The sequence below is a fragment of the Condylostylus longicornis genome, unplaced genomic scaffold, assembly GCF_029603195.1.
Source record: "Condylostylus longicornis isolate FDR11 unplaced genomic scaffold, ASM2960319v2 ptg000027l, whole genome shotgun sequence".
NCBI lineage: Eukaryota > Metazoa > Arthropoda > Insecta > Diptera > Dolichopodidae > Condylostylus > Condylostylus longicornis.
The window spans coordinates 1470284-1483622 of NW_026577996.1; the positions used below are offsets into that span (position 1 = coordinate 1470284).

Consider the following 13339-nt stretch of genomic DNA (forward strand, 5'->3'; position numbering starts at 1 on the left):
ATTTTCCATATATCGCAGCCAGTATAAATATAATTAAAAACTTAATTCAATTTTCATAATAAAAATTATTAATTTTTAATTAAATCACATATTATTTTTCAAATATTTTCTAAAAAAAATTTTACAAAATCAGGTACCTACTTATATTTGATAGAAAAAAAAAAGTAGAGCATACTAAAAAATCATGTTAAACTGACCATTTAAGTAAAATAATACACGCATTCCGTATATATTAGTCAATAAAATCAGAAAAATTAATTAAATATATTTGCATACAAGATTTTATTCAAATTTATGGAATTTTTTATAGGTACACACATGAATAATGATTTTCTTTCATAACAGGTTTTTTTTTTTCGTTTTACTGACATGAACATGACAAATTAATGTCATGAAATATGAAAATTTTAAGTGAAAACCACAAATTAAAATATTTTTTTTTTCGTATTTCAAATAATGATTTATAAATATGTAAGTAAAAAAAAAAATTACTTAAAAAACATAAAAATTTTGCGTGTTTACTTAAAATTTAATTTATTTTGATAACAGAATAAAAAAAAAATTGTTTGTATTATTGTTTTACTGACCTCTTTTCTTATCCTTAAGGTTTTACTAATGATTTTTCTTAAGTAGTTTTCTTTTAATTTTTCGTGAATGCAACCACTGCCCTTATATACATTCGTATTCGAGATTTAGATTTGGTAATGGTAGAAATATGTATGTATGTATGTACAACGAAAAAAATATTAAAAAATATACAAAGCACATTATTTAATAAATTTATTTCGTTTACGACGCGGTGACTTACCTTTTCCAAGGATAATGATTTTGATAAATAAAATTAAATTTTTCATTAAGTATAGAAAAAATGGTTTATTTTCTGGGAATGTTTCACATTAACATTGTAAATAAAATATCAAAAAAAGAAAATACATTATTTGTACGGAAAGTTGACGAATTATTTTATTCTTTTCTAATCATCAGCAGGAATGCTTCATTTTTTTTTTAAATGTATTTTACTCAAACTCCAAAATAAGTGGTTGGAAAACTAATGTTTTTGAATAATAATATAAAAAAGAAAAAACAAAAATATCATAAATTTAAAATAAGCATTTAGGTTTGAATTTGTATTACTTTTCAAAAATTACATTTCATGTATAGAAAAATTGTAATATTTCATTCACTTTACTTTTATTAAAACGTAACATTAAAAAGAAAACAACTTTATTAAAAAACTTCAACCTCCGAGACTATAAAACTAAATGTAACAACCTAAATTTCTTTCATTTTATTTTTTTTTTTGGAGCGCAATAATAATTTTAGCACACTGTAATATTTATTCGACTTTCATTAATTTTAGCTGCTCCTTTCTTTTGAATTATATAAAAAAAAATAAAATATCCTTTTACACATACACGTGAACTTATTCAGTTTTAATTTTTTGTATTGTTTTCGAATTTAAGCACAAAATTCCACAAAGTTTTCGTTTTTTAGTTACTTACATAATTATTTTTCATGAAAAAAGTAAAACTATGCAAAAAAACTCATAATTTTATTTTTATTATAAGAGTCAAGTGCTTTTTCTTTTTTCTTTAAATTCAAAAAAATTAAATACTTATTTCTTTAATAATGTTTAAAAATAAAAAAAAATCTTAAATCATTGGGCGTGCACCAAAATTTAGATCTAAGGTAAATTTTATTTATTTTTTTAGCAATTAAAATTGTGTTGCTAAAAAGTTCTAACGTATATTATATAATGCATTTATTTATGTTATGTTTAAAAATATTGTTTCTGGTGCTCTTCAATAACAGTTGATCTTAAAGGCTCAGAAAATTCAAACTGAGGGCTGAAAAAATCCTTTTCCAATATAGAATAGAATTACAAAAGTTCCCATTCAATATCTTTTAAAAGATGTAACAATTTATAAACATTTGCTTTTCTTAAGACTCCTTAATTATTAGAGTATAAAACAAAAATTTTTAATATAAAATTTAATAAAAGTAATTTTTTTCATTTAATTTTTAAAAGAATATTAAAAAGTGTTCAATTATAAGATTTTTACGTTATTTATTCGATTAGGTTTTCCTCTTTTTTTGAATTAATAAAGCTAGTTTCAAATAACAGAAGCTATGATATTTTGAGTTTACATTTTTTTTTCAAAAAAAAAAAAGAATTATTGTTAAATACTTAATTACATAGTTCAAATTTTTATTTTTCCTTAGAGTTAAAAATCATTGATTTTTATATAATATGTACATAGTTTTATATAACTGGCTTAAAATTAAATTATTGTACCTCTAACAACATAATATGTAATTATAATAAATTTAGTTCTAGATTTTAATTATATAAAGTACGAGTTTTCTGTTAATTTAGCTTATATTGTGAATTTATTTTTGGTAATTTTTCCAGTTAAGCAATTCTTTCGTAACTCTAATAAATAATAAAAATTAGTTTTCTATGGCATCGTTTTATGCAAAATTTAAATTAAATAATTTATTAAATTATTGTTAATATTTTTCCACAATATTATTAGTAAAAGTAATTATGTCGCATGAATTTTCTCTATGAAATCAACTTCAGCTAAATTTAAAATAAATTCTGAAAATAATTCTTCTAGCCATGTGGTATCATTTAATATGGATATTAAAATTTTTTTAGTATCTAATACAACATCATTAGGATCTCTGATCTCAGATAATTTTGCTTTACATTTTACATACAGTGAATATTTCATATGAGTTAACTTATGTATTAAAGTCACATTCTGTAAACATACTTGACAAAAGTAATACTCTTCTTCAATCCAAATCTCATTTTTTTTCAATAATTTCAACGTCAGCTTATTATAAGGATGCCCACTAAATACTAAGGAAGTTTTAATATTGGTTGAGGAACACATGTAACACCGGTGTTCTTTAATTTCTTCTTTACTTGGAACTTTGCATGTGCAATGACATAATTCATCTATGGAAGGTTGAGGTAAATTACTCCAATTAATAGAAGTTTTGCATTTTTGTACAGCTTTTGTTATAATATTATCAATCAACAAAATTTTTGACATAATGTTGTGATTGTTTTCTTGGAAAGCTATTTGGAAAAAATTAAAATCTAAAGCTTGTGAAACAACAGTTAACATATAATTGAAAAAAGGTTCTCTTAATTCTTCATATTTAACTAAACTTTCTTTAATAGACTTGCTATAATCGTAATCAATTTCCATTCTATCTAATTGAGCAGTTATTATTCCATTATCCGTGTTCAATATTTTTACAGGTACCTTTATGCAATTTTTTTTTTGTTGAAAGCGTAAATAAGATAGTGTACTTTTATACAACCATCGACAATTTTCGAAAACTGGTTCATACCTCTTCAATGCCGTTAAAGTTATAACTTCAAAGATTACCGGCCAACTATTACTGTAAAGCTCATTTTTAAATACAACGAAATTTCCTACTTCAAATGAATGATTTTTCTTTATTCCTTCTTTGTTTTTTGTAACAGGTTTCTGTTTGCTTTTAAAGTGATCAAATTTTAAGTTTGAGTTACAATTGGAGTTTGCCGAACTGTTACAACCGATTGTGTGTTCTGTTAAGTTTTTTTCATTGATGTTATTACAGCCGGCATCTGCTTTGCCTTTACTTTGTGTCAAACCTTGTACAATTGTAGCTGATTTTAAAAACTCATTAGATTTATTGTGGTTATTTTGAGAACCATTAATAACGGTTGATGTAATGTTTTGAACCTGAATACAAATCTGGCCATTGTTTGAGTGTAGAGGAGGCGAATTTAAAGCACTTTGAGTTAAATTATTTTCCTCATTGCAGTTACCTTCTATTAACTCTATACTCACAATTTTGGGTATCATTAAATTTCCATTTTGGAAAAGGAGTCTTTGATAGTCAACACTTTGAGGTAACTCAATTTTAGATGGTTGTTCATTCTCATCAAGCAACGAAATGTGTGCTTTGGTAATAGTTTCATTTTCCAATTGTCCTTTTGCTTTAACAGCACAATCAACTGAGGACGTTTTTAAAATTCTTTTGCTAACAGATTTGGGTTTACTATTGTGGTTTTGTTTTTTGTTAACTGCATTAAGCAGTTTCTCTTGGTGTTCAACATCTGAAGACACATCAGACAAATCAATAACATTTGTGATAGTGTTATTTGGTTCTTTCAAAACATCTGTAATGAGAAAATCATGTTGTTCTTCACGGGCACCTTTTTTGTTTTTAGAACTAGTATTTAATAACGCGGAATCTGTATCTGATGAGCATATACTTTGAACATATGAATGTATACTCTGAACAGAAGATTCTGAAGCATGCGAGTTTTCATCATAAAATTCTGAATTACATTTTTCTATATCGACACAAAGTACTTCTGTATTATCTTTCTTCGTATGTATAAGCTCACTTTTTTCTAAATCGACAGAAACGATTTTCGTCGTCTTCTTTTTATTGTCTTCTTTTGCATCTGTGAGTTCATTTTTAGGAAGGGAACCTTTTTTTTTCCTAGTGGTTTTTGTGGACTGTGTTTTACTTAATGTGGAATCCTCCTTTACCGGAGTATTTTGGTCTCGCTTTTTTATCAAATCTCGCACATCTCCTGATGATTTCGAAAGAAAATCTAAAAATCCTGTGATAAACATATTGTTGTTCTTCTTTTGATTGACTTTTTTTATTTCCTCGACTATCAATTTGCTGCCATTTAATTCTGGTGAATTTATTTTGCATTCGGTAGTATCTGCTACTTTTGTTATATGATATTCAATATCAAATTCTCCTGCACTTTTTTGTACATCAATTTTTGATACCCCATAATCGATTTTATTATCGCATAGGTTCTCACCTGACCGTTTAGATTCTTTTTTATTTTTCTTCAAAATTGCTTGTCCCTTTCCTGTTAAATCTACATCGGTAGAATTTCCTACAACAGAAAAAGAAGTTTTAGATTCTGCTTTTTCGTTCTCTTGCTCAACTGGATTTTTGCAAGAAATTTTACTTCTAACACTTTTACAAGAAATCTTTTTGGGAGTCCTTCGTTCATTACTTTTTGTTTGACCAATATTGCTTTGTTTTTTGTTCATTGGTTTGTGCTTGCCCTTTGTTAAACTTTTATCATTATTCTTTTGTTGTGCTTGTTGCAAAAGTTGAGTTTCTTTTTCCGCTTCTAGCTCCTTTATGAGACTTTCATCAAATACAACTTCGTCTTGATTATATTCTTTTAACTGCCAACAATCTATTGTTTTAAAATCACATTGACCTAATTCTATGGACTGATTTGAAAATCTTATCTTTTTGGCTTCAAAGTCTTCAATATCATCATCTTCATCTATAGCAATTATATCATTAATTTTACTAGTTTCTTTAAAAGCGTATATATTTTCTGACTTGTCTTTATCTAGTGATACATCATGAATACAATATGAATTATTACTTGTTTCTGAAAACATAAAATTTAAAAAATTTTGTTTATTATTTTTTAAGTTATATTGAATTTCATTAATTTTAAAGTAAAACTATCCTTATTTATAAAATATCAAAAAATGCAAACCTTTTGTAAATCGGCATTTTTTATAACTTATTTTTCAAAGACTCTTAAACCATTTTCAAATTTTATATTTAATTTTGTCGTTTTTGAAAAAAAATTAGTCGCACTAGCTTGGAAAATTAAGTTAAAGATAAGTTTTTATTATTTTGTGTATTTTTGAACAAAATATACAAATTTTTTGTATTTTTTTTTGTGTTGTACACATACATATTTCGTAACAAAATTATGGACTCAACTGGTGTTCCAAGGAAAATAAATCGCCATGTTTACAAAATATTACTGAGTTGCAAAGAACTTGATATAGCAAGCATTTTGGATTCCGTAAAATATTCAATGAAAAACTTAGTTCCAGTAGAAAATTTTGAGGATACTGTTCGAAGAAGTTTGTTTAATTTTGAGCAAAATGGATTGATAGTAAAAAAAGAAAATACTTTTCAAATAATACTAACACCTGACCCTAATTTAAATAAAAATAAGAGTTATGATGTACTAAAACGAAAACTTAATGATAAAGAAGAAGATTCTAATATAATAGATAACTTAAAAAAACGAATTCGAGGTGAAAATACCACTCTTGAATATAGAAATGGTAGATATGTTGATCTACCAAAGGTTCATATGTACGAGATATTTGAAGAAAATAATATCGAATCAAAAACTCTTTTTGGTAATTCAAAAAAAAATTAAATAGAAAATGTGTTAATAATGTTTTATTTGAATTTTCAGATTCATGTCATAATTTGAATTTGGAAATTGAAAATCGCTTCTGCCAAATAGTTAATGGCATAGTTCCACCTCCAAAACCAATATCGTCGGACAATCTGAATAAGCTTGTTGAATTAAATGATCACAAACATGAAAGCGAAAATATTAAATAGAAAATTTGTTTTTTTTTATTTAAGAAAGCAAAAATATCAAGTCTCCGAAATACCTGTCAATAAAAAATTTTAAATTACACAATAAAATTAAAATGTTATAAGCAACTGTGTGTAACATAATAACCAACGAAATTCAATAAAATTGGTCTTTCCAGGAATTAACTTTTCTATTGAATTTAAAGACTTCCATTTATGTTTTTTGCACAATACTTTTTCTACTTGCGATTTAATTTTTTTCTACCCTGTACTATTAATTTTTTTAAGAATTTAACAAATTCAATGACTCTAATGCAATAATGCAAAAACTAAATAAAATAATTAATTTTAGAAATTTTATTAATTATTCATTGATTTGATTTTTTTAATGATTAAGATTTTATTGGAGAATAAGTAAGGTTGATAGTCAATTGAATGCCCATAGTGCAAACGTTTCAAATGTGAAGATAAAAAAAAGAGATGATGCTCTTTTCATTTTGCTCTTTATGGCGACATCTGTTGATTTTCGAGTGAACTAAAAGTCAAAAAAAAGTGTTCAATAATAAACAAAAAATGTTGAATGTATGCAGTGGCTATGTCATAGCATCACTTTGCTAAATTTCAAAAAATATATATATGTTGTGTTTGTATTTACGTACATCAATGGTTGACACGCGTTTCATTTCCCTTGCCTATAAATTAATTTTATGTTTGTAAGCAATGAGAAATAAAGCGAATGTATGTCAATCACTGGTGCAAAATTAAACTGTTCGTGTTTTTATAAGGTTGACAGCTTTCTAGTGAAAAAAAGCAGAACATTGAAAATGTCGAAACAAAAGTTTTATTTTTTTTAAGTTTTAAGAAGCAAACAAAATACCGTACTTTTGTAAAAAGAGGAGAAATAAAAATTTGGAAACAAAAACATTATGATAAAATATAAACATGATTATACCGTAAATTTAATTTATATTTAAAAATTAATTAAATCATGATTTTTTAATAATAATTATTCTGACAATGAAGGTGAATAAGCAATTTTTTATGCAAGCGAGAATTTTGTAGAAAAAACGCATAATTCTATTTAATAATACAAAAATTGTAAGGCAATTTTTTTTTCAGGAAAACTTATAAAAAAAATAGAAGTTTTAGCGCAAAATATAAACATACGCTAAATTCTTACTAAGAAATATTACAATTATTGATAAAATTACTTATCTTTTTGAAGAATGACACAAATTCATTACAAATCAATGAACAATAAAAATATAACCTACATACATATGTACTTTCGTATATACATACATATGTATATATCGAGATCTGATGAATTATAAGAGATCTCCTAATTATAAGAGCTAAAGCTATTTTATCTTAAATATATTAATAAATATATGTACATACATAATATATATAAAATAAAATGAAAATATTTTATATACTTAGATATGTATTTCATTATGTATAACAAAAAATATTTAAAGTTTCAAAGAAATTTTTAAATTACGTACAGTGGAACTAGAAAGGGAACTAAAAAATATTTCAACGATACCTGACTAACAATGTATTTTGTACAAAAGAAAAATTGTACGGTACCACACAAGCAATTTTGTTAAAATATAATCTATGTGTGTGTGCATATTATTGTATTTGAAATTAGAATATAAAACTCAAAACATATTCATATGTATATTGTACATTCTTATATGTGTTAGTAAAGGAAAAAAATGTTTTAATTAAAATTCTTTTTCAAAATTGTTCATACAGTAAAATCAAAATAAATGACTTTAAAAAATACAAAAAAACTGAATTACAACAATAAAATTGAATATAACAAAAATTTTAAAATATAACACTTTAAAATTAGTGTTACCCAAATATAAAAAACTGTTGATTTGAAAATGTTGTACAGGGTTTTTAAAAAATCTTTCATATATAAAAAAAACTTAAGAAATAGATAACATTCAGAGAAATACATACATACGTAACTTATATTTTTCAAGACCTAAAACCTAAAAAAATTGCGAATTAGTAAATGGATTCATATCTTAAATTGCACATTCCAGTTTACAAAAGTTTTTACCTTTACAAAATTCTAAAATACGAACAAAATAAAGTATGAAATTTTTAATACATAATAAACCGAATGTACAGTGAAGTCTCTATTTTACGAACAATTAAAATGTAGAAAATTTAAAGAATATTAATGAATAAAATCCAGAATAAGAAAAATATAAAGAATAAAACAAGAAAATAGTACGGCGGAACATAAATATATACAATTTATATATGCATATATATAAAATGTTCATTGCACAGATATTTCAATGAACCAATACAAATGTATAACACAAAAGCTGTACAAAAAATTCGTAAAATTTCAGGGTGAACATATGATGTGAATTTATGGATTTAGAATTATGATGGATATTAAAGTTCAATTATTTTTTTTTGTATTCTAAATTCATTAATTTTATACTTTTGAATGCGTATTTGTGTTTTTAAAATTCAGTTTCGCGATTTTTTTCTACATTCTTTAATTTAAAAAAAGGCTATTTGTTAAATTTTTCTATACACACATACATTGAAAAACATACATAAATTGTGCGTAAAACGAATGACGAATGGTGTATGTATTTACATAACATTTCAGTTTTCAGATCCAATATGTTCGTTTTTGCTTTTAGAAAATACATACTATATTCATGTTATTCAAACAAATACATGCATGCAATATATTTTTTTTTTACTTTTTGTGGATAGTTTTGATATATTGCCACATTTAAGAAATTATAAAGCAACACTGGTTTAGCTGATATACATATGTACATATGAAGCTTATTGTACAAAAATAGTTTTTGTAAAATGTTTTAAATTAAATTTTATATTTATAATACCATGCGAATAAGAAATTTTTATCCTATTGTAGTAGTTTCTTCAGTTCGTAATAACACATTATTTTTGATTCACATAAACGAAATTAATTTACAAAATTTCAATCAACTGCTTTTTTATTTCAAATATTCAAGAAAAAACCAAACATACATAAATTTGTTATATCCTATGGAAGTATGGACATTCATTTTATACTGGTATCTTATTTATAAATTTTATCAAATTAATTTTATCATATTTTGCATTTCAATAATTTTTTACAAATATGGCTTCCATGTCAAATATTTTGTTCACTTATGTAGGCATTTCTATAGGTATATACATATATAAAATTTACACTAATGAACTAAATGTGAAGTACGTTATACCAATCTTGATGTGATTTTTCGCTTAAGAAGTACTGTGTACTTTTAAAAAACACAAAAATGTACATACATTTAAATCTACATACATTTAAATCTACATACATACATACATGCAAACATGCAATAAATTAAATTTTTAAAATAAAATTCGAAAAATATATCTATTTTATATGTATACTAAAATCCAATATTTTCAACGATTTAGAGCAAAGGATGAACATACTTATGTAATATTATACATACTTATGTACACAATATTTATTTATAAGTTTATGCTTTGAAATATATACATACATATGTATAACTAAATTTAAGAGGTAAAATTAGTAAATTATCAAAAAATTAAATTTTAATTTATTGCATATGTAAATATGTCCATAAGTCATTTAGATATGCTATTTGCAAGGGAACACCTCAATAATTTACATAGATTGGTACCTACATTATCTGTTATCAGTTTAAGAAATATTTGTTTACCCACCTACCTACACAAGTAATATGCATATTATAACAGAAAGATGTTTATATCCTTATTTTAATCTTAGAACTTAGAGTATTCGATTATATTTATATTCTAATATAAAAATTCTAACAAACATTATATACACAATTATGTACATATTCCATTATGAACTACCGAAATCGAAAAAACGACTTACTTTTCAAAGAAATTATTTCAGAGTTATCCAAGTAATATGGGCTATTAAAATTAGTTCCAAGATTTTCTTGTGTATCTCTAAAATACAAAAAAAATATATATATGATTTTAATTAAAGCATTAACAAAAATGTTCAAATACGTATGTATACCTAAGATAAATCATATTTATAAAATCAAATATGTATATAGTTCATACTCACATATATAGTTTAGGCTGAACATGTTTTTTATTATTGTATTGTTTAAGTTCAACCTGTTTATTTTGTTTTTTATTCATTTTTAAATCTTTTTTGCAGAGAGAACTATTAAATAATTTTTTTTTAAAAGAATTATTTAACCAGCAATCGAGACCGTTCTTCGACATAAAAAATATAATGCACCATTCAACTTTTCTTGCTTTTTTTGCAACAACATACTTCAAATAATCAATATTACATTTCTTTATTTTGTTTTTACAATAACAAAAAGTAGACTTTTCCTTTTTTAATTTTAAAACTTTAAATATTTAAGATAGAAATTCTACAGCAGAAAGTAATTGTAAATCTACTAAATAGCAATACATTTTATAATAATGACAGTCAGTGCTTGCAACGGTTTTGTTTACAAAAAATGACAACACATATGACGGTATTTATTTTTTGTCAGAAAATGAATTTGTTTACAATTTATCCCGCTATGGCGCTAATAACATCTAATCTAGGGTATTGTGCAAAAATATCTTAAAAGTATATGAAATTGCTCGAATGATAATTTTGAAAGAGAATTAAGTATTCTTGATTTTTTTTTAAAGATGGTCACAATTTAACTGAATAGAATAGAAATGAAAAGTCATATAGGAGACAAAGTAAAAGAGTAAAAAGTAAACACACGTTTAAAATTCTTTAAGTAGTACATTGACTATTAATTTTTCCCAAAAATACCGTGAATACGAAGCTGAAAGAAATACAGGCCTGGACCCTAAGAAAGACTGATTCTTATACATATAGAATAAAAAAAAAGCTATAGAGTGCGCTTTTTAACATCGTAAATCTCCCACAAGATCACTTTTTTTCAAATTTCTAGTTAAAAAAAATAAAATTCGATCTTTTAATATTTTACTAATGCCTTCCAGAAAAAAAAACCTTCCAAATTCTTGTTACTGTTATACTGTTTTTTCTATAAATTTTACTATATAATTGAATTTGTAATACATATATATACAATTTTTATAATACATATACATATATTTTAAAAATTTTATAATTATATATGCATGTATTTATATAATAAAAATAAAGTTCCTAAATTTAAAGAGAACAATTTTAGCGATATAATTGTATATGTACATACATACCTACATATAATATATAATTTTTTAAAACTTTAATTACATATTTCAAATCTTTAAGATTAGAATAATGTTATGTACGTACATATGTATGTTGTGTGCGTACGTTCTATGTATATCAATATGTATGTGTATTTATTACCAACTACCAATCCATCTAACTACTTGAGTATTTGATCTTTTATTGATTGTTATCGATTTTCATTTGATTTCGAAATCAGCAGGCAATAAAATTAAAATTTTAATACTCTGCTACTTTAAATATGATTTTAGTTGAAAATAAACAAATTTTCGATAAAAATTTAAACGAATATTAAATTAAATTGGAAACTTAATATTGTTTAAAAGAAAATCCGTTTATAAAAATTAGTTTTAAATTTCGAATTTAGATTTTTCTTTATTTTCAATGTTAATTTTTTTGTTCTTTAGGATTTACAAGTTATATATGTAAGTATGTATGTATTTCCCATTTGCTTAAGAAGATCCAGATATAAGAGTGCATTCTAAGAGTGTATTAATGATTTCGAAATTATTATTTACATTGTTTCCTTGGAGATTAACTAATTAAGTTATATTCGTAATAATATTCTTTGATTGGTTTTATCTAAAAACAAAAATAAACTACAGGTATTTTTTACAGATAATTTTTTTATCATAATGAAACAGTTTTTTTGTTTTTCTGTCAATTATTAACTATAATAAATCACATTACAAATAATTAATTAAACTTTAATTAAAAGTTTCACAATAATTGTTTTGATTATTTCGAGAAATGGAAATTAATGCATACCTATAGTTAAATATGTTTGCATATTATGGTATGTACACTTAATATTATGCTAATTGTTATGCAATTGTTTAAAATCCATGACTATATTGTAGATATTTATGGGAATTAATATTAAAAATTTCAGTAGAAAAAGAAGTTCAGCGTAATGTCAAAAATATTAATATTTTAAATACACACACATTCATACATATGTACATAGCTAAGTAGCATATACATATACATTTATTCAAATATTTGCCGATATTAAAGAATTATTACAATTTTAGGCTAGGAATTTTATGTAGGATTCGGTAAAGCCAACAAAATATTCTAAACTTCTTATTTAAAAAATAATGTGGATATATTTCAGAAAACTTTAAACAGGTTAAAACGTAGCTTTGTAGACATACTTATTAAATTATGTTCCTTATAAAATTTGTTATTTTAAGTAAAACTCTTTAATTCAAAATATGTACATACATATGTATGTACTTATGTATAGATAAAATGTATAACCATATTAACTTAAAGTTTATATAAATCAGGTGTAAGAACGAAAGTTATTTATTTTATGGTCATAAATTGAAGAACTTTTAATAAAATTTCCAAAATAATGTCATAATATTTATAAATTTCAAAGATATGTTTAAATTTGGATTTAACGGATTTATTGAATTTTTTTTTTGTTATCAAATTTATTAAGAGTAATTAATTATACACATTTGTTTACGATTTTCTGTATACTTATATCAAATACAATTTAAGAAACTACAGTCAGACCCCGTAATAAGTAACGTTCATATATTTTTTTGTCATCTTCACTCCTTTTGGGAGCATAGGTCTTCTAAAAAGAATCTCCATCTAAGTTAATATTGCCACAATATTTTAACTTCTGCTCATGTTCTTCCAAATACAGTC

At 23.9% G+C, this 13339-nt stretch overlaps 1 protein-coding gene across 1 annotated transcript; it reads right to left on the minus strand.

Annotated features, from left to right (window-relative positions):
* Window positions 1-2307: 2307 nt before the first annotated feature.
* On the minus strand, window positions 2308-10853 carry LOC129607310 (uncharacterized). Its single transcript, XM_055518215.1, has 3 exons — window positions 10526-10853; window positions 10325-10401; window positions 2308-5446 (listed from the first exon to the last, which is right to left on the minus strand). The coding sequence occupies exons 1-3, from the start codon at window positions 10687-10689 to the stop codon at window positions 2547-2549; spliced, it is 3141 nt and encodes a 1046-aa protein (XP_055374190.1). The 5' UTR covers window positions 10690-10853; the 3' UTR covers window positions 2308-2546.
* Window positions 10854-13339: the final 2486 nt, after the last annotated feature.

Bases quoted from the DNA above. Each gene is read 5' to 3' on its own strand.
- LOC129607310 (XM_055518215.1), bottom strand. From the start codon at position 10,689: ATGTCGAAGAACGGTCTCGATTGCTGGTTAAATAATTCTTTTAAAAAA. The intron at 10,402-10,525 runs GTGAGTATGAAC...TTTGTATTTTAG, and splicing joins GTTCAGCCTAAACTATATAT to AGATACACAAGAAAATCTTG. The intron at 5,447-10,324 runs GTAAGTCGTTTT...TTATGTTTTCAG, and splicing joins TGAAATAATTTCTTTGAAAA to AAACAAGTAATAATTCATAT.